At 46.9% G+C, this 21,401-nt stretch overlaps 1 protein-coding gene and 1 long non-coding RNA gene across 4 annotated transcripts in view; one reads left to right on the forward strand and one right to left on the reverse strand.

The window, feature by feature from the left end:
- Positions 1–1,182: 1,182 nt before the first annotated feature.
- The window catches only part of HSPB8 (heat shock protein family B (small) member 8), a 29,289-nt gene continuing 9,070 nt past the window's right edge, over positions 1,183–21,401 (reverse strand). The window contains exons 1-4 of one of the 2 annotated variants that reach the window (XM_035098142.2): positions 17,536–17,891; positions 16,925–17,352; positions 8,189–8,252; positions 1,183–4,313 (exon numbers count right to left, since the gene is read on the reverse strand). In XM_035098142.2, the coding sequence (XP_034954033.2) occupies positions 4,154–4,313; positions 8,189–8,252; positions 16,925–17,312 (612 nt within the window). In that variant the 5' untranslated portion in view covers positions 17,313–17,352; positions 17,536–17,891 and the 3' untranslated portion in view covers positions 1,183–4,153. Of the gene's footprint in view, positions 4,314–8,188; positions 8,253–16,924; positions 17,353–17,535; positions 17,892–21,401 lie in introns of those variants that run through there. The other variant, XM_035098141.2, reaches the window with a different exon arrangement.
- The window catches only part of LOC118075824 (uncharacterized), a 43,873-nt gene continuing 40,423 nt past the window's right edge, over positions 17,952–21,401 (forward strand). For both annotated transcript variants that reach the window (XR_004691448.2, XR_004691447.2), the window contains exon 1: positions 17,952–18,395. This is a non-coding gene — a long non-coding RNA (uncharacterized LOC118075824). The remainder of the gene's footprint in view (positions 18,396–21,401) is intronic.

A 21,401-nucleotide genomic window follows, 5' to 3' on the forward strand; every position in this document is an offset into this window, starting at 1 on the left:
CCGATCGTGGAGGGGGAGGAGGGAGTCGGAGCAGCCCGATTTCGGGCTGATCCTGGCTCCCCCTCGTCCCTTCCTATCGCGGAGGGGGAGGAGGGAGTCGGAGCAGCCCGATTTCGGGTTGATCCTGGCTCCCCCTCGTCCCTTCCTATCGCGGAGGGGGAGGAGGGAGTCGGAGCAGCCCGATTTCGGGCTGCTCCGATGTGGCCCCGCCCCCGCCCCTTGGCCCCGCCCCTGGCCCCGCCCCTTGCTCCCCGCCCCTGCCCCCCCTGATTTTCATCCTGGCTACGCCCCTGACGCCAGGGGTCACAAAGAGTCGGACACGACTAAACGACTAAACAACAACAAGGCACATAAGCAGAAGTTATATACAATGTCATACATATGTGCCAAAAAGATATAACTTCAGCTTATGTGCCTTCCTATATACATATAAATGTAAGGCTATCGTCACACTGCAGTTCACATGGCCATCAATAGGTGGCCCCACTAACTGCACTGAATGGCAGGCAAGTGAGTGAACAAGCAGCATGGGGGGGCAGCCAGCCCAGAAGAGTTGTTTAATGGAGGGGTTGAGGTGCTTCAGAGAGCAGTTTGGCAAACCGCTCTTTAAAGCAGTGTTTCTCAACCTTTTTTGGGCCACGGCACACTTGTTCCGTGAAAAAAATCACGAGGTACACCACCATTAAAAAAGTTAAAAAATTTAACTCTGTGCAGCCCTATATTATAATTATGACTGTAAGAAACACTTGCCAAATACTGCTTTCTGGCGGGTCAGTGTTGTGTATTGGCGGCCGCCAGGCTCGTTTGCACTGAGCTTTGGGAAAGAGGAGGAGAAATATTGCTTTCCGGCGGGTCAGTGTTGTGTATTGGCGGCCGCCAGGCACGTGACAAAGCAAATCGCCCTTCTCATTGCCGCACGTCGCGGCACACCAGCCAGCGTCTCGCGGCACACTAGTGTGCCGCGGAACAGCGGTTGAGAAACGCTGCTTTAAAGCACCTATCCCCTCCTTTTAAAAGGGAATGGGGCTTGGGGTGAGCTGTGGGGGGATAGCCGAGGGTGAGGTGTAAAAAGAGATGTATTTGGTCAGGTATAAAACCCAGTTGTTCTGGATTACAATCAGCCTTAGCCAGCCATGAATGGAACAATCTAGAATGTAGCAGATATACATGTACACACAACTAAAAACTTCATTTTGGGTTTATTGTTCAATAAAAGCACAAGTCTTATTTGGAAGAGGAAAAAAAAGGACATTGCTCCAAACAAGGGCATAATTTCACATGTTTAAGTATTTTCAGACTAATGACATCCTGCAGGTCTAGAACGTACCCACCCCACTCAAAAGTAGCTAATCTTGCGGTTCACATCAACTTTATGGGGAGTTGGATTGCCTTTAATTAAAAAATGAAAGCAGGAAAAGCTTCCTAAAGGCAGAGAATACCCAACATTTAACCTATCTATTCCTACTGTCATAAATATCTCACATACACCAAAATTATATTAATGACAAACGACTTGTTGCTACGTTCCACATACAGATACAAAATGCTGGAGCATGGCTTGTAAGACCTTGATAAAACCTGGGGTCATAGAGGCGGTTGCACCCAATTAAATCTTGCAGAAAGTAGGCCCATTGAAATGAACAGACCCAAGCTATCCATGGTTATTATTTTGAATGGGTCTACTCTGAGTGGGATTAGCATGGCCTACAACCCCAGGCGTTAATTTGCAACTAGGGAGTGTTTCTATAAAAAGGATTAGTTGATAAGGTGTTGTTGCAATCCCAAGTTTCTGTAAGACTGGCTTGGCCTGGCCTGGCCCAATGCAAGAACAGCCCTTGAGAGAACAAGCAATAATCATGAGAATCTGGCAGGGAACGGGATAAAGACCAGCGCACTGAGGACTCCATGTCTCTCAAGGACCAAGGCGTTCTCAGTCTTATTCAGTAGTTAGACATTGACGCTCTAGGTAGACTCATAAACTTTGGTGGATTACGGCAACCCAGAGGGACAACTTTAGTGCAAAATCAGGGGTGGGTGTGTTGGTGAACCTCCCGGAGCAGCCCATGGTTCAAAGGGCCCAAGAACAGCGCTCGATTGCAGTGAATAGCTCAGAACGTGACACAGAGGAGAGCCGGGTTTTCTGACACTCTGTGACATTTACCTGTCTGGTGGCTCCCAGAGCATCACATTTAACAGGGTGTGGGATTCAGTCACATCCTGGCAAATTCAGGTGATGCCAATAAAAAGAGGATTGGGTGATGTTTGCACAACAAACCTGCTTCTAAACCAAACCAAACTAATGGATGTTTTGCAGGAAGGAAAGTGATGGGGAAAGGCACTGGGAAAGTGGGTATAACAGCTGCTTGAATCAGCATCGTTTGCCTGGCAAACAGATCAGCATGGTTTCTCAATGAATGATGGATGTTGTATAACCTCCACACAAGCTTTGTGCAAATAAAAAGCAGGATGGATACTCAATAGACGGGCTGTTCGAGAGTGATTTCTGACCCTACACTTCTGTATGATTTCATCCAGGCAAGGGGACTACATCTAATCTTAGCATACGAGCCATAGGAGGGATGCCCTGGACCATGGGCACACAAGCCGGCAGCTTTCAAGCAGGGAGAAAGACCTCAGTTAACTGTGGCACCAGGAAGACTGTGCAGCTTAACTGAGCAGAGTTACTCCAACTGCTGGAGTAAAGGCGGTTGGACTTAGACAAGTTCTGCTGCAACTTTAACATACAGAGTCAGACCTATTGGTCTATCTTGCTCAGTATTTTCCATACTGAGTGGCAGCTGAGTCCAGGGTTTCAAGCACAGAATCTCTCTCAGTCCTACATGGGGGTGCCAAAGGGGGATTGACCCTGCGACCTTCTGCATGCAAAGTGAAGGCTAGATGGCAAATGAGCCCGTATACCTCTGCCCTGCCCCTCCCCAAGGGAAGGACCGATGACTGCCATAGGGCCCCTGCCCTCTTCAAGCTGAAGGAATTTCAAGTGTCATCGAGCTTGTTGCCTCCTCAACCTGTGGAACACCTGGACAGCCTTGGGAAGTTGGTGGGCTGATGTAGTAGAGATTCAGGGAAGGTTGGGCATCACCTGGGGGAAGCTAAGAAGGTCTCAGCACCTGAGAAAAGGCCCACTCCCACCACCCCCTCTAGCCCGTGACACAACCTGAGTGAGTGAGTGCTTGCAAGCTGGGTCAGTGGGAGCCACCATTTTAGTGTCCCACAATGCCCCAACACATCACAGTTGCTAGGAATCGTGGGAAATGCACACGGCAGTTGGAGCTCACCCAGGCGCCAAACGATCTGAACTGCCCTCCCTTCAGATGCCAAACAGATAAATAACCGCACAAAGTTCTGAAGACATCTGAAGGCGGCCCTGTATCGGGAAGTTTTTTTATGTCTGATGTTCTGCTGTGTTTTTATTATGTTGGAAGCCGCCCACAGTGCAGCTGGGGCAATTTTTTATAATATAACCACCATGGTTTTAGAAGTTGACCGCCACCTCTCACCTTCCTCTGAGAAACATCCCAGAGGTTGCATCTCAGATGGTGACAAGACTTCTGGAATGAATCCCTCTGGCACGGAGGTGGGGAGCCTCAGGTCTGGGGGCCAATTCTGGCCTCCGAACCTCTCTCTATGTGGCCTTTGGGGCTCTCCCCAGGGCATGCCCCTCGTTGTCCCTGTTTCGCATTCTCCTTGAGTGCTTTTCACTGGTTGAAAAGTGCCCTTGAACCCCGATAATGCCATTTTGCTTGTCTAGATGGAGGGAGGGGAGGGGAGGGGTGTTTGCGTGCCTATGTGTGTAGAAACTATCTGGCCACACAAGGGTAAAATTTGCATTTCTTGCCCCGCCTAACACTGACATGTGGCTGCCTAGTAGAGGGGAATGTGGCCCTTGGGCTGGAAAGTAAAGATTCCCTGCTCATGGCAAGGACCTGGGTCATGTGATTTTAAAAGGCTACTGATACGAAAGCCACACACTGATCTGATTGGAATACTGGGAGGAAGCAGCAGAATGTTTTGAGGAGGAAAGAATGCTCTTTATAAGAAAAAAAAATGTACAACATCAAGTGGCAATTGCATGTAGAGCGAGAAACAGGGCGTAGGGATGAAGGGAGCTGGGAACTTCTAGATGGGCCATCCTTCAGGCGCAAGTTGCTTCTTGGTTCTCCAGAGGTATTTCATTACCATAGCTGCCGTCTCCATACTGGATGTAAGGAGGTATTTGAGGAGCCTCGATGATCAGCAGCCCCTCTGGTGACAAGGATGCAAAAACTGTGACGGGATCCACTTCTCCAGGAAGCCTAGTGAGGGAACATAATGATTCATAAATAACACACACATTATCATTCAGCCCAGACACCGAGATCCATCTCTGAGGGCCTTCTGGTGGTTCCCTCACTGCGAGAAGTGATGTCACTGGGAACTAAGTACGGTAACAGGGCCTTCTCGGTAGTGGCGCCCGCCCTGTGGAACGCCCTCTCACCAGACGTCAAACAGATAAACAATCTGAAGGCAAAACAAAATAAAAAAAATTCCTTCCAGCAGCACCTTAAAGACCAACTAAGTTTTTTTTTATTTTGGTATGAGCTTTCGTGTGCATGCACACTTCTTCAGAGCACACAAAAGCTTATACCGAAATAAAAAACTTAGTTGGTCTTTAAGGTGCTGCTGGAAGGAATTTTTTATTTATTTTGTTTCGACTACGTCAGACCAACACGGCTACCTACCTGTAATCTGAAGGCGGCATATCAATTCTAATAATTAATTTTCTTATTTCCCACCTCTTTCTCTGAGGAGCTCAAGGCGGTGTACATGGTTCTCCTCGTCTAAACCCCGCAACAACCCTGAGAGGTAGGGCTAGGCTGGGTGAGGGATTTGAACCTTGGTCTCCCTGGTCTGACACTCTTCCCACTAACCCACACAACTAACAATGAATGAATCAGGCATCTCTGGTAGCTAATCATTTGGCCTTAAATGTAAACAGGGTACACACCCTACACTGAAAGGACACGATTCCCCACCCACCCACAAAAGAAAGATCCTGGGAACTGTAGTTAAGAATGTTGGGAATTGTAGCTATGCAATGGGGTAAAAGCTACACCTCCCAGGATTCTGTGAAGGAAGCTATGTGTTTTAAACATCTTTTAAATTTCTGGTGTGTATTCATAAAGGGGGGAAAGTTTAGAAGGGAAAAGGCTTAGGAGAGGGATTATGCTCGCTTTTCTTGCTTCCCCCCCTTATTATTTTTTTTAAAGGGGTGTTGTATTGTAATACAGGCTTTGTGTTAAATCTGTGCAAATTCTTTGGCAACTGGTTTGGCCAGATGCCTTCGTTTAAGCTGAGTACAAGCACATCAAAGGAAGCTTTGGCGTTGCAAGCAGGAAAGAAGCATTCCCAAATAAGGAGCTCTTGTGAAACTCAAGAGACAGGCCAGCCATGGCCTAGTTGGGTTCTCAGCGAGATGGTAAACCTGGAGAAGACTCTTCTACCCTTTGTGACCTGCAGTCCCCTGCTGTTATTTTTTTTCTTAATGGCAGGGAAAGTTCCGGAGCATGACTCATCGCTTAAAAGTAAACAACGAGGGCCCGAGAGCATGATGAGGCATAGATTCTAAAATAGACATCAAGAAACAACTTTGCAGAGCAACTCCAGGACTGAGCTCAAAGCCCTACCCGAACCATCCATTGAAAGCAGTATGATACAACTTTAAGCAATCTAGGCTTCCCGCAAAGGCTCCCGGGAAATCCATGTGGCTCAGTGTTATCTACACGGAGGCCTCTTCTGCACCGTACATTTAAAGTGGTATCGTACCACTCCAAACAGCCACAGCTTCCCCCTAGGGTTGCCAGACTCAATAGAGGACAGGACTTCTGTGCCTTTAATTGCCCTGCTCTCTTTTGAGTCTGGAAACCTTAAACCTTAATTTCCAAGCAAAGGGTCTGCTGGTTTCTCTTTAAGGTTTCCAGACTCAAAAGAGAGCAGGGCAATTAAAGGCACAGAAGTCCTGTCCTCTATTGAGTCTGGCAACCCTAGCTCCCCCCCCCAAAGAATCTGATGGCCATTTATACCTTTGGCACCTCCCTGCTGCTGCCCTCTGACTTTTTAGCACCCCCTAAGGCAGGCATGTCAAACCTGCGGCCCTCCAGATGTTTTGGACTACAATTCCCATCTTCCCCAACCACTGGTCCTGCTAGCTAGGGATCATGGGAGTTGTAGGCCAAAATATCTGGAGGGCCGCAGGTTTGACATGCCTGCCCTAAGGTAACCCCCACTGCCCAGGGGGCAGTGCCACCTGCTTTGGGATCCACTGCCCCACAGTGGTGGAGCTCTGGCCAAATGCCACCCTGTCCTGTGAGGGGTGGGGAACACCCAAGGATTTCCATGAATGTGCAGAACGCCCCTACTCTAGAGTTCTGAGGGGTCTGTCCCCCTCCTCCCCTCTCCCAATTAACCTCTGTCTCCGGACAGCCTGGGTGTTCCTCAAAATGCCTATCAGCTCTGAGCATCAGCACAAGATAGCCATGAGAGTGACCACGCTGCTGTCACTCCGGGGAGGAAAGGTCAACATTGCTCCAGCCTTACTGGCACCCAGAGAGCCCTGTATCATCTTTACAGGAAAAGGTTCCAGGAGCGTGATGGGCAGAGGTCAAAGAGTCAGCGAGCAAGTGAGAAGGAAGGAGAGGCTTTCAATCTGCTTGCCTGGTGAGCTGATTCTGTAATAAAAATCCTGCCAAGCGGGGAAGGGGAAAGCCTGAATGTCGGTTCAAGGCAGGGAGCACACATCCTTGAAATCCAGGGCAGGTTGGCCTCCGCAGCATACGATGCATTCAGCATCCCTAACAGCTGACCCCGATCAAACTAGTGTTCAGAGAAGTTAACCTAAAGGCAACCATTTATTTATTTATTTTCTGTTAAAAACAGGTTTCCACTAATTTTGTGCCCTTCAGATGTTGGCTGGGGCTGATGGGTAGGGCTGTCAGTTCAGGAGCATCCCAGACCCTGAGATTTCAGGGCCCAAACCTGAGACCTACTGGCAGTCCCTGGGGATGTCACGGTGACAGGCCCCGGTGATTCTTCCTCTGCACTCTCTCCCACCACTGACCTCTGGAGACAGAGGTTAATTGGGAGAGGGGAGGAGGAGGAGGACAGACCCCTCTGAAAGTCTATGGAATCATTTGTAGCTTGCTTCTGCCAGGCTTAAGCTTGCAAGGGGCACTCATAGTACATTCCCAGCCGGAGATTCAAGCCCTCTCTCTGCCACATGGAGGGGGCCAGGAAAAACCAGGAGAGTTCAGGTCAGTCCTGGAGATCTGGCAACCCTATTGGTGGGAGTTGCAATCCCAAACATCTGGATTTGGAGTTGGCTCAGGGTTGGCGAACTCGTGGCTAAGTCATTGTTGAACTCCAGCACCCAATCAGCATGACCCACCCCCATTTTAATTTGCCCCAAATCAAATGCCCTGTCCTATAGATCTATGAAATCTGGGTGCCCAGTGAGAAGGGTGGTAAGTGGTGGCACAGCTGGGTCATGAGGAGCCCTTTGGAGATGCTGGAGACCTTGGCTGATCGGTGGCACTGGACCCAGGCAGAGATATACTTTCCCCAGACGTATTTAGAAGCTCCCTGGCAAGGTAAGGTAAAGGACCCCTGGACGGTTAATTCCAGTCAAAGGCAATGAGGTGTGGTGCTCATCTCACTTTCAGGCCGAGGGAGCCGGCGTTTGTCCCGAATGGAGAAAAATCCCGGAAATCCCCCGGATTTCCTACCTGCCAGGGAGCCTCTATTTTGGGTGCCTCTCTTCCCATGTGTGGGCACCGGAAATCGGGCAGAGCGGCACCGGAGGTCGCTTCTATGCATGCCTGGCGGCCATCTTGGTGACGGCCGCTGCCATGCAGCCACCACCAAGATGGCCGTCTGGCATGCATAGAAGTGACTTCCGGTGCCGCTCTGCCCGATTTCTGGTGCCCACACACGGGAAGACTGGCCCCGGAAGTAGCTTCTATGCAACCTCCGGTGCCGCGCCGCTGCTGATCCCGCATTTTTCAGCGGGATACTTGGCAGGTATGAGCTCGTCTCGTCATGTAGATTCAAACCGCTGACCTTCTGATTGGCAAGCCCAGTGCTTTAGACCATGTGCCACCCATTTCCCTGGGAAATGAAGCTGTGAAATACTTACTGGATTTTCTTGGTAAAGTTTTTGGATACAATTCCGCCTTCCATCTGTTGTTCTTCATGTTTACCTGCAAAGAACAGAGGGGTTTTTTTTTGGTGTAGAAATTCCACAGCGCAACAAATTTCCATCAAGCTTGCCACACATTCTGGTTTGTTAACTCAGCTGGTTATTATAATTTCATGTTGCTGGGGAGCGGGGAGGGCGTTAAAGCAGCAGTTCTCAAACAAGCAGACCACCTGAAAATTGTAGGCGGGTCTCAGTGGACTACTTGGCGATCTTTCATTCATATAGCACCAGCATCATTTTCAAATCTAGCATGGAATTATCAAAATCACAGTCCGCGGAGGAGCGCCACTTACCTAGTACATTTTAAGAATGTACTAGGTAAGTGGCAATTTTACCTAGTAAAATTTTAAGAACAATTACCGGTAGCAACTACACTAGCTGCATCTGCACTATACATTTAAAGCTGTACCATCCCACTTTAAACAGTCATGGTTTCTCCCCAAAGAATCATGGGAATTGTAGTTTGTTAAGGGTGCTGGGAATTTTTTACTGTTGCCTTCTAAATAATGTTATGACTTTATACAGTTTCAGCTCTGTGGGGTTTTATTCCTTTGCCCTTACTTTTTAAAAATTGATTTGTCCCTGTAAAGTTTCTTTCCCTTTGTTCTCTGTCGTAGCTTTTTTAAAAAGAGATTTGTTAAACTACAATGAAGGCATTTTGCTGTTGCAATGAATTCATTTTGCTGTTGCAATTTTGTTTAATCCATATATATATATGGGGTGGCCTATGATTGCATGGGCGTACCCAGCGAGGGGCAGCTGCCCCCCCAGAAGCAAAAAAAATAAAATAAAAATACCGTATTTTACGGACCATAACCCACACTGAAAACTGAAGGGGAAAAGTCGCTGTGGGTTATGGAAATCGGGCTGTTTCCGCCCCCTCCGCGGCTGCAGCCAGCAACAGGAACGTGGGAGGGGGGAGGAGCAGCCTGAGCTGGGGGTGGTGGTGGACGGGAGCTCCATCCTTCCTTCCCCCCTCTTTCTTTCTTCCTTTTTCTCTCTCCCTCTCTCACCTCTTCTTTTCTTTCTCTTTCTTTCTTTCTTTCTTTCTTTCTTTCTCTTTCTTTCTTTCTTTCCTTCCTTCCTTCCTCCCTTCCTCCCTTCCTTCTCTTCCCTCCCTCCCTCCTTCCCTCTCTCTTCCCCTCTCTTGCCCCCCCTAGTTTTGATCCCAGGTACGCCCCTGTATGATTGTATAAATAAAATAAACAGTGGGATAACATGGGCATAAATAGCATGGGATGCAAGCTGAACTTCTCTGCCCTGAAGCAAAGCAGGATCATTTATTATTTTAACTACTAAATGTTGCTCCCATTTCTTACAATCAAGAAAACCTTATATATATATATATATACTGTATATATATATATATATATATATATATATATATATATATATATATATATGCCAAATATCCTCAAACTATATTAATGATTTTTTGCCCATTAGTTTTTATTAATTTTTCAAAATTGTTAACCAATTAACCTCAAATTACCATATTTTCCAGTGTATAAGACGCCCCTTATTTTTGGGGACTAGAAATTAAGAAAATGCACTATGCACTATCTGTGTATAAGATGACCCCTTATTTTAAACTTGAAAAAAATTAGGGAAAAATATAGTCTTATACACAGAAAAATACAGTAATTCAAATTTAAAAGCTGACTTCCCACCCTTCTCCCATGATGTTGCCATTCCTCCCCTCCCTTTTCTTGCTGCATTATATAACATAAAAAGGTAAAGGTAAAGGACCCCTGACAGTTAAGTTCAGTCACTCATCTTGCTTTACAGGCCGAGGGAGCCAGCGTTTGTCCGCAGACAGTTTTTCCGGGTCATGTGGCTAGCATGACAAAGCCGCTTCTGGCGAACCAGAGCAGCGCACAGAAATGCCGTTTACCCTCCCGCTGAAGCGATACCTATTTCTCTACTTGCACTTTTTAGCGTGCTTTCGAACTGCTAGGTGGGCAGGAGCTGGGACCGAGCAACGGGAGCTCACCCCATTGCAGGAATTCGAACCGCCGACCTTCTGATCGGCAAGCCCAAGAGGCTCAGTGGTTTAGACCACAGCGCCACCCGCATCCCTATTATATAACATACTTTTATCTAATTCAGAACTAAATTTATGATTTCATAGTTTTCAGAAACAATGGATTTCAGGAGAAAGTTTTTCTCCCTATCTCAGAACTAGAACTCAAGAGTCATTTGATAAAGCTGATTGTGGGAAGATTCAGGAACGGCAGAAAGAATGATTTAGTCACACAGTGCATAGTTAAAACTATGGAATTCGTTCTGACAAGAAGCAGGGATTGCTGCCGAATTGAGTGCATTTAAAGGAGGATTAGACAAATTCCTGGAGGATGCAGTTATTGATGACCCATAACCATGATGGCTGTGTTCTACATTCACTGTCGGAGGCAGGGTACTCTGTTGTTGGGAATCACAAGTGGGGAGAGGTGATGTTATATAATTAATAATAATAATAATAATAATAATAATAATAATAATAATAATTTATTATTTATACCCCGCCCATCTGGCTGGGTTTCCCCAGCCACTCTGGGTGGCTTCCAACAGAAAAATGAAATAAAATAATCTATTAAACATTAAAAGCCTCCCTAAACAGGGCTGCCTTCAGATGTATTCTAAAAATCTAGTAGCTGTTTTTCTCTTTGACATCTGATGGGAGGGCGTTCCACAGGGCGGGCGCCACCACCAAGAAGGTCCTCTGCCTGGTTCCCTGTAACTTGGCTTCTCGCAACGAGGGAACCGCCAGAAGGCCCTCGGTACTGGACCTCAGTGTCTGGACAGAACGATAGGGGTGGAGACGCTCCTTCAGGTATACTGAACGACCTGCATCCAGGACCTGCTTGTGGGTTTCGAAAGAGGTATCTGACTGGCCACTGTGAGAACAGGATGGACCTTTGGCCTGATCCAACGAGACTTTTATTACGCTCAGACACCAAATGCATGGTTGAACAGGAATGTTTTAAAACTCTACCTACAGGTTAATAATAAGGGAGGAGAGATACCGGTCTTTGCCAGCCAGGGCAGCAGCCAGCAGCGATTTAAAAACATGCTGTGCTCCAATTACTGTGGACGTTACTGATATGCTGTTCAGCTGCTGCGTCTATTTTTGACCTGGCCAATCCTTGTGCCTGGATTGTATTCTTCTAGCTACTGAATGGTAGCTAGATACCAAGGTGGGGTGGTACTGGTATATCTCTGTATTAAATACATATATAGTGGTACCTTGGTTCCCAAACGGCTTAGTTGTTGAACAAATCGAACTGTTGTGGTTTGCGGATGTTTTTAGGAAGCTGAACATCAGACGTAGCTTCTGCTTGAGTGCAGGAAGCTCCTGCAGCCAATCGGAAACTGTGCCTTGGTTTTCGAATGGTTTCAAGAGTCGAATAGACTCCCGGAACGGATTAAGTTCAAGAACTAAGGTAAGTTCAAGAAAAGGTAGTAGCCAACTAAATTTTACTATGAGTAGAACTATTGAGATTACTCGACCTAAGTTGGTTATGTTCATTAATGTCAATGAGTCTACAATGAGTAGGATTAGCACTAGACACAACCAAGTATCTTCATATTTGCTCCATGTTTTGCTTCTGATCACATTTCACTGGTGGGCAACTCTCGCTTGAAGCCATGAATCCGGTTGCAGCCTTTATGCTAAGCATAGGAGTGGAGGATAGGTTCATGGCTACCAGCCAATGAGACGCTTCTCCATGAATTGGTCCAAAAGTCTTTTAACTAATCCAAGTTCCTGTGGGAACGAGTTCCGTAGTTCAATTACGTACTGTACGAAGAAGCCCTTTCTTCTGTCTTTCAGCGCCTGCTAAACACATTCTTGTTTAGACAAGCCTACCCAGATTCTTAGAAATGCTGGCATGAATTTTACCTTTCTGTAAACCGCTTTGAGGTGCTTTTTAAACCCAACAATCAAGCAATGATTTTATGAAATCAATCTGTCCTGAATCTTCCAGCTTTCAGCTTCGTGGGATTCCCCTGAGTTTCAGTGTTATCGGAGAGGGAGAAAAACCTTTTCTCTTGCACTTTCTCTATGCCGTGCATCGTTTTATACATGAGGCTCCAGCATCGCCAGGAACAGCTGCTGTCTGAGGCACCGCCATAAAAAACGCTCAGAAAATCTCTACGGAATGGAATTCCCTGGCAAGAGGGCACCCACAGACTGCCCTCATGGCAGACAGGTTGTCTCTGCCGTCATTCCCAACAGCTTCTGGGCGAATTAGCGAGAGCCTCAGCAGGAGCGAATCCACCTCAGATACAGCTCTGGAGAAACAACTGCTGCTTGCTGACATTCTCTCCCTAGGCCACATTCACACCGCACATTCAAAGCACTATGGTGACATTTTAAACATCCTCAGCTTCCCCCAAAGAATTCTGGGAGCTGTTGTTCGCTAAGGGTGCTGGGAGCTGTCCCCCTCGCAGAGCTACAATTGCCAGAGTGGTTTAACAACAGCATTTATTGTTTATTTATATGCTGCCCACCTGGCTGGGTCGCCCCAGCCATTCCTCCTTCCTGGTCAACGCTGAGAATTATAGTTCCGGGAAGGGAATAAGGGTCTCCTGACAATTCTCAGCACCCTGAACAGACTGCAACTCCCAGAATGCTTTGGGGAGAGGCAGTGAAAGTGGTATCATAGCGCTTTAAATGTATAGTGTGAAAATGGCCTCAGTACATTTAGCATGGATTTCAGTCACCACACGGAACATTGCATAGCTGCCAAGTTCTCCCTTTTTTAAAGGGAAATTTCCATTATGCTGAATAGGCTTCCTTGCGAGAAAAGGGAAAACTTGGCAGCTATGCAGAACATGGGTACTTATTCTAGGCAGGCCGGATGTCTGACCAGCGCTGTGATTATCCATGAACCACCTGTTGATGCGCAGAACAATAATGTAGGGAGAGAGACAGATTGCTATCCATCAACAACCTGATTAAAACTGTTTGCACACTATACTTTAAAGGACATTCAAAACACATTCCTTTCCTCAAAGAATGACAGGCACTGTAGTTCCACCCCTTACAGAGTTAAAATTTCCAGCAACCCTTAAATTGCCCAGAATTCTTTGAGGGGAAGGGTGCGCTTCAAGTACGTTTTAAAAGTATAGTTTGTACACAACAGGTCTCCCAGATGGCTGCTATTTGCGGGTGAGATTCAAGGCTCATCCATACTGTCGTTCAATATTGATAGCCAGTTTCCTGTACCTCTGCATATTCTCCGTTGTCTGTATGATATTTCTCCTCTAAATCACTGTCTTCACACACTTTCTCCTTCCTCAATGTGGATTTTTTAATAAAAAAATACCCTCTTCTCCCTTTTGGAAGTATGAGGAAATCCAAACTGAGAGAAGGGTGTACGACGGCCGCAATTTGTAGGAGAACACCATACGGACAATATGATGGTCGTCAAATAGCCGGCTTTGTCTAACCTCCCTGAAAACCAATCACGATGAATGCTCATGAAGAGATTGTCTGGAAGTGACCTAAGGGATGTCCCCAACTTAAAAATAAATGCAGGAATACTTCCACCTCAGAGATCTCTTGCCTTGAGTGAGCATGTGTGTGCTGTCATAGCACATGGCATCACATGGGGATGGTGAATGCATTTGCAGTGTTACGCACATGCTAGTGCAAAACTGATTAGACCAGCTTCCCCCAGCCAATGACTAGTGGTGGTGTGTGGTAACACAGAGGCAGGCTTTTTCACTGGAGACACCAGTATTGTGGAATGCCCTCCCTGCTGAAATATGAGAGGCCCCATCACTATTGGCATTCCGCTGGCTCCTGAAGGCACAGCTGTTTAAGGAAGCATTGCCCCTGAATTGAACTTGTGATTTTATCATTGTAAATGTTTTCTTTTCTTTTCTCTCTCTCTCTCTCTCTTTCTTTTTTAAAACTGTATTAACTGTCATGCTTCCAAATTGTTTTAACGTGATTGTGCATTTGTGTATGTGTGTGAAATTATGGATTGGCTTCATATTTGCAAACCACTTACAACAAGTCATTTTTTCATATACGTGGCATCAATCTAATCATCATCATCCTCCAATGCCTTCCATATGTTTTGGACCACAACTCGCATCAGCCCCAGCCAATATAATCTACAGTAGTGTATAATTTACATGTGCCATCTTCTGTGGATGGGGGAATATTAGAACTGGTTCAGACATGCATGTTGATGACTAAACCATCAAACAAGGCTGGGCAGTGCCACTACTGGGGAAGTGGCATAGATCAGTGGTTAGGGCAGTTGCTTTGCATGCAGAAAATCACAGGTTGGATTCCTGGGACTGGGGAATACGTGCTGCCTGAAAACCCCAATCACTGCTCCTTCTTAAAGTAGACAGTATTGAGATACATCAGGCACCCCCAAACTTCGGCCCTCCAGATGTTTTGGACTACAATTCCCATCCTGTTAGCTAGGGATCATCGGAGTCGTAGGCCAAAACATCTGGAGGGCCGCAGTTTGGGCATGCCTGAGCTAGATGGATTAATGGCTTGACTTGGTATAAGACGGCTTCCTATGCTCCTTTTATATCAGGGAAGGGACGTAGCACAGTGGTAGAGCATCTGTTTTGCATGCATAAGGACGCAGGTTCGATGCCCAGCATCCCCAGCAAGGGCTGGGAGAGATCCCTTGCCTGAAAGCCTGGAGAACCTCTGCCAGGTAGTGTAGACCAGGGGTTCCCAACAAAATTTTCTCAAGGACCCCTCATCGAGCCGCTATTGTGACAAGGACCCCCATTAATTCCTAATCCTAAAATTAAAAAGTGAGAGCCAAATTAAGAGTCTTTTTATATTTTATATTTTTAACCAACGGTCCATTTTTAACTACGCGAACTGTAGCTTCCGCGAAAAACAACGCTTTGTTTACAAACACTACTGTTTTGCAAAGAGGCAGTGCGCACCAGGGAGGAGGGAGGGGAATGGAGAAGACAGGGTACCTGCGCAGTAGCGCACACATGAAGCCGACGCACGCAAAGCATCTTGGGGAGGGGAGCGTTAGTAGAATGCGCGCGCTGCCTCTTTGCAAAACAGTAGTGTTTGTAAAGCGCCACCTAACGGCATGCAGCAGAACTACTGCCTCTATCTAATTCTAGTTTTGCGCTAGACTCTGCTCATGCAGGAAGCGGCCAAAACAAAAAATCTGTTATCATACGAAATATATTTAATATATTTTTTATTCTAATAGCATCTTGCGGACCCCTCTGGCATAGCTCGCGGACCCCTGGGGGTCCCCGGACCACCTGTTGGGAACCACTGGCCTAGACAGTAGTGAGCAAGGTGGACCAATGGTCTGACTCAGTATAAACCAGCTTCCTGAGAATCACAGAACTCCAAACAGAAGGCGATCTCAAAAACAAGCAGTTCACACATGTGGCAACCAGCCAGGAATCAAATGACGCACTTTGCTCTCATTCTCCCTGTCTCACAAGCCCGACAGGCTTCAGCTAGATGTTGGGATTGAATGTCACTAACCCCCTGCATGCTTCGGAAAGCAGAGGCCTCCTCGCTTTCAACTTTGTCTCTTGAAGACCCTTGCTCAGGCCTTTGCAGCTGTTGAATCATTCTTATAAAGAGCCAGTCGCGTTAGTGATCATTCTGCATTGTTTTCAACGCTCCTTTAGGCTTCCCTGCATTTGTCTACATTCTTACATATCACTTAGGTATTTTATAGGAGTGGGTGGTATATAGATACTTTAATATCAGATGGGCAGCATATAAATAATAAATTATAATAATAATATTATTACAGTATTAATGCACGGATCCCAGAAAATCCCATTAAAGCACATTAATTCATTCCCCCCCCCCCCAGGTTGGGACAATGAAAAAAAGAGGCTTTGGTTGATTAGTTTCCCCGCCTCCCCGTCTTCAAACGGGAATTGAATTTCAGTGAATTCGGAGATTATAAAATTAATCACGATAGGTGCTTTCTGGATATAGTGAAGGCTGTCCAATCAGTAACATACATTTCTTCCCCCACCCTCCCAAAAATCCTAGGCAGTTTGTTAAGGGTGCTGAAAGTTGTTAGGAGATCCTATTTCCCTCACAGAACTACAATTTCCAGCATGGTTCAACAGTCAATCCCTCTTCTCGGGGAACTCAAACAAACAAACAAACAAATATTATACCCTGTCCATCTGGCTGGGTTTCCCCAGCCACTCTGGGAATTGCAGCTCCCTGGGAGGAATAGGGGTCTCCTAATAACTCTCAACACCTTTAAAAACTACAGTTCTCGGGATTCTTTCGGGGATGCCGTGACTGCAAAGTCAGTGATTTAGTGGTTAGAGTGTCAGAATAAGACCTGGGAGACCCAGGTTCAAATCCTCCCTTGGCCCTGTAGCTCACTAGGTAACCTTGGACCTGTCGCGGCCTCTTAAGCCTCACCTACCTCACAGGGTTGTTGTGGAGGTTAAAGAAGGAAGCGAAGAATCACGTACGCTTCATTGAGGGGGGAACAGGTGGGATAATACAGATGCAATAAAACAAATAATAAATAAGATGCGATCACACTGGCCTTAACTGGGTAGTGAAGATGGGTTCTTAGTCTTACACACATTTCGAACGCTTGCTCCGACATGTACCTCCCCACCCCACCCCAAATCCAGAATGACGCCCCTCTGCTTAATTTCCCCATCACTCACCTGAGACTTCCACATAACCGTCCTTGGTTTTCACTGTCAGCTCCTCAGGTTTAAAGCTCTGCACATTGACACACACTTTCCACGGCTCCCCGGAAAAGGGCGGAGGGCTGCCCCCAAAGGCCGGACCTTCTGTGTACTCCCCAAATCTGGGGCCATATCCTGGCGGGGATAGGCCGGTGGTCCGGGACCTCAGCGACCCTGGCCACGCTGGACCCAGTCGGGAGCGGGCCCAGTCCGGCCAGTCTGAGGTCAGGCCTGTGGGAAAGGAGGGCAGGCCAAAGTCATCGTCCAGAAGCCGCGAAGACAAGCTGGGTTCCCGGAACGTGTCTCGAAGGGTCCGGTGCCGGCCGGGATAATGGCATGAGAAGGGGATCTGGCTGTCACCCATGACAAGCTTCTTCTGAGTCTGAGCCGAGAGGAGTCACAGACTAAGGGAGAGAAAAATCCAACAATGATAACGCGGTTGAATTTGGGGCCCAAAAATGTCACTCAAGTGCTGTATGTGAAATTTCAGCTTCAAAGGTCCCGGTTCGATACCTGGATACTTCCCCCCCTTTAAAAGCACCCAAAATGAAAATGTTTCCGTCCACAAATCTGAAATGAGAAAGCACCTCTTCGACGCTGACTTGCAGAGAAATCCAAGCAGGTGAGCTGCTGTTTGCTTTTGAATTCCGGAGAGGAGGCAAGCAATCCTTTGGCCGCAAGGTTTAAAAGCAAATGCACCTGGCTGCTGTGGTTTCCCGATTAAAAACTCCCTCTACTGCTCCTCACACAGGAGCTTAAATAAACCTCTTTCGTAAGAGTCGCGAAACTTCTCTGAAGTTCCAGGCAGCTGCTTGCCCTCTATTTATAAGCGCTTTAGTGCTGCTGCTGCTGCTGCTGGTGTTGCAATGCGTGCCCAGCAAAGCCGTATTTTGGGAGTGGGTGAAACAGCCCTGGAGAATCTGGGTTGAAACAGCTGACTTCACCCCAGTGGGACAGACAAGCCCCAATGGAGAGCCAAGTTTAGACAGCCTCTCTCACCAGCCCCACCCTCTCCTTCCTTGGCTCCCTCCCTCTTAACATAGAGCAGGCAAGGCTGCTATTATTAGTCTGGGGTGTCAGGCCTGTTCCTCTGCAAACTTCTCTTAATATCACCTCCTGGGGGGTTTGCCCTGAAAACAAAGAGCCTTGGTGTTGTGGCACCTTTAAAAAGCCAAGGGACATAGGAAACTAACTTATGTTTTTGGAGGAAAGCCTTTTAGCTCAGTGCTTTGCAAGCAGAAGGTCCAATCCCTGGTTTCCATCTCCAGGTAGGGCTAGGAGAGATTCCCGGTTTGAAACCCTGGGGAACTAATCAGTGTTGACGATCCTAAGATAGATGGAGCAACTCAGTCTAATGGATATTTATTTGGGGGAAATCCATGGGTCAGTGGAAGAGGACCTGCCTTGCATGGATGAAGCTCCCGGGTTTAATCCCTGGCATCTCCAGGTAGGAGAGGGTTCTTCTGTGGCTGCTCGGTTATGCTAATGCATGGGTAGGCAAAGTAAGGCCCAGGGGCCGGATCCGGCCCAATCGCCTTCTCAATCCGGCCCATGGACGGTCTGGGAATCAGCGTGTTTTTACATGAGTAGAGTGTGTCCTTTTATTTAAAATGCATCTCTGGGTTATTTGTGGGGCCTGCCTGGTGTTTTTACATGAGCAGAATGTGTGCTTTTATTTAAAATGCATCTCTGGGTTATTTGTGGGGCATAGGAATTCGTTCATATCCCCCCCCCCAAAAAATAGTCTGGCCCCCCACAAGGTCTGAGGGACAGTGGACCGGCTCCCTGCTGAAAAAGTTTGCTGACCCCTGTCTAATGCATCAGGAAGAACCACCGGGACAAAATTGCAGTAAACTGTAAGGCAGGGGTCCCCCAAACTAAGGCCCAGGGGCCGGATGTGGCCCAATCGCCTTCTAAATCCGACCCGCGGACGGTCTGGGAATCCGCGTGTTTTTACATGAGTAGAATGTGTCCTTTTATTTAAAATGCATCTCTGGGTTATTTGTGGGGCATAGGAATTCGTTCATATATTTTTTCAAAATATAGTCCGGCCCCCAACAAGGTCTGAGGGACAGTGGACTGGCCCCCTGCTGAAAAAGTTTGCTGACCCCTGCTGTAAGGTCTAAATTGGAAAATATCACATGCTTTGTGAAGTCCGCAATCTACACGTGCATCTGCATTTTATGAGCGGGTTAGTTCAGGCAGCGGCTCTGCTTTTTATACACAGTTGTATAGTTAAATAGATATTTCTTTTCCCGACAGTGTTTGCATGGTTTTGTCATGGCCTTTGGCTAGTACAGTAAAGCTTATTTTGATTGATTTGAGGTAGGCCTGGGAGAGCTGCTGCAAATCCGTGTGGGCAATGCTGAGCAATATCTGTGTTTATGGGGCATTTGTTCTGGGATAGTTATATGACGAAGAGCATGACCACTATTCTTATTTATTGATGATGATTACGAGTGATTACATTTATTATTATAATTATTTTATTTATAATTATCCCAATTCATTCATCATGTTTAGGGAAGTTTTTAATATGCTGTATTGTTTTTAACATTCAATCGGGAGCCGCCCAGAGTGGCTGGGGAAACTCAGCCAGATGGGCCGGGTATAAATAATTTATTATTATTATTATTATTATTATTATTATTATTATTATTATTATTACCTGTATTACCGTATTATTATTATTTTGTCATTTTGATTTGAGGGGCGCTTATACCATCAGCCATTCATCCACTTTTCAGTGAGGGGTCTCCTAACAACTCTCAACATCATTAAAAACTAAAGTGCTCAAAAATTTTTTGGGGGAAGCCATGACTGCAGAGGTAGAGTGGTGTAGTGGTTAGAGTGTCAGACTAGGACCTGGGAGACCAGGTTCGACACCCCCCACTCAGTTATGAAACTCACTAGGTGGGCTTGGGCCAGTTGCTTCCTCCCAGTCTAACCTATCTCACAGTACTGTGGAGGAAAAGGTGGAATATAAATGCAATAATAATAATGAATATATTGCCTCATCTTGTGGCAGTGAGTCCCACAAGTTAATTACACACCGTGTGAAGAAGTACACACCGAGGTGGGGCGTTGAGGACACTTCCCTTGGGTGCAACCCTGTCTGGGGGCAATAGGCATCAAAATCATGCTGTAATAATATTATTTTAATACCTGTAATTATCATTATGTAATGTTTTCCTTTCAGCGTGGAATAATTAAAGATGAGCTAGCCTTGTGCAGTAGTGGTTAGAGCAGGCACCCCCAAACTGCGGCCCTCCAGATGTTTTGGCCTACAACTCCCATCATCCCTAGCTAACAGGACCAGTGGTCAGGGATGATGGGAATTGTAGTCCAAAACATCTGGAGGGCTGAAGTTTGGGGGTGCTTGAGTTAAGAGGGTCAGATTAGAATGCAAGAGATCATGGCTGAAGTCTCCACCCATTGAACAACTCCAGTCCTTTAGCTCAGTATTGTCTATCGAGGGAAACTTTGGCCCACCAGATGTTGCTGAACTACAACTCCCATCATTCTTGACTATTAGCCATGACTGCTGAGGCTGTTGGGAGTTGGAGTCCAACAACAACAACAACTGGAGGGCTGAAGATCCCCCCAAGCCCTCTTCTGACTGGCGGTGACTCTCTAGGGTTTCAAAAAGGAGTCTTTCCCAGCCCAGGAAACTGTGTTGTTGACCACCCATCCGCCTGCCCTTTGTTTTGTGCATACAGTGGTACCTCGGTTTTCGAACGCCTCCGTAGTGGAACGTTTCGGAACTCGAATGCCACAAACCCGGAAGTAAATGCCTCGGTTTTCGAACGCGCCTTGGAAGTTGAACAGGAAACGCGGCTTCTGTTTTGAGTTTTCCGTTTTGAGGCATCTGCTTTTCGAATGTTTTGGAATTCGGATGGACTTCCGGAACAGATTAAGTTCAAAAACCGAGGTTACCACTGTACTAGGAATGCCCTCAAGGAAGCCCGGGAATAGAAATTCAAGGTAAGAATTTCAGTTTCCCCCCAGCCCAAAGCATGTGCCGCACTGCTGAGCTATGACAATTCCTCTGGCACTCAGTCTTGAAGCTTATGGGGAGACCCTGGGCCACAATCTTTGAGTCTGTCCCACCTCACAAGGTTGTTGTGATAAAAGATGTCTATGGGAAGAACCACCTAAGACCCTCAGGACCAGGGGTCAAATGCAGCTCTCCATGCCCCTCTGTCTGTCCCTTGGCATATTCCCCAGGCCACACTCTGCACTAGCCCTGCTTCATGCCCCAAATGTTTTTGCCTGGCTGGAATGTGTCTTTGATCATGCCTCAATGCTTGTCTGGGTGGAAGACACAGAGGTGTGTGTATAGAAGGTAGCTTAATGTACAAAAGTAAAAATTCCATTCATTGCTCTACTCACTTTTGCCTCTGGCCCCCAGAATGTTGCTCACGAGAGAATGTGGCCCTCTGGTTCTAAAAGG

This window comes from Zootoca vivipara, chromosome 17, assembly GCF_963506605.1.
Source record: "Zootoca vivipara chromosome 17, rZooViv1.1, whole genome shotgun sequence".
Taxonomy (NCBI): domain Eukaryota; kingdom Metazoa; phylum Chordata; class Lepidosauria; order Squamata; family Lacertidae; genus Zootoca; species Zootoca vivipara.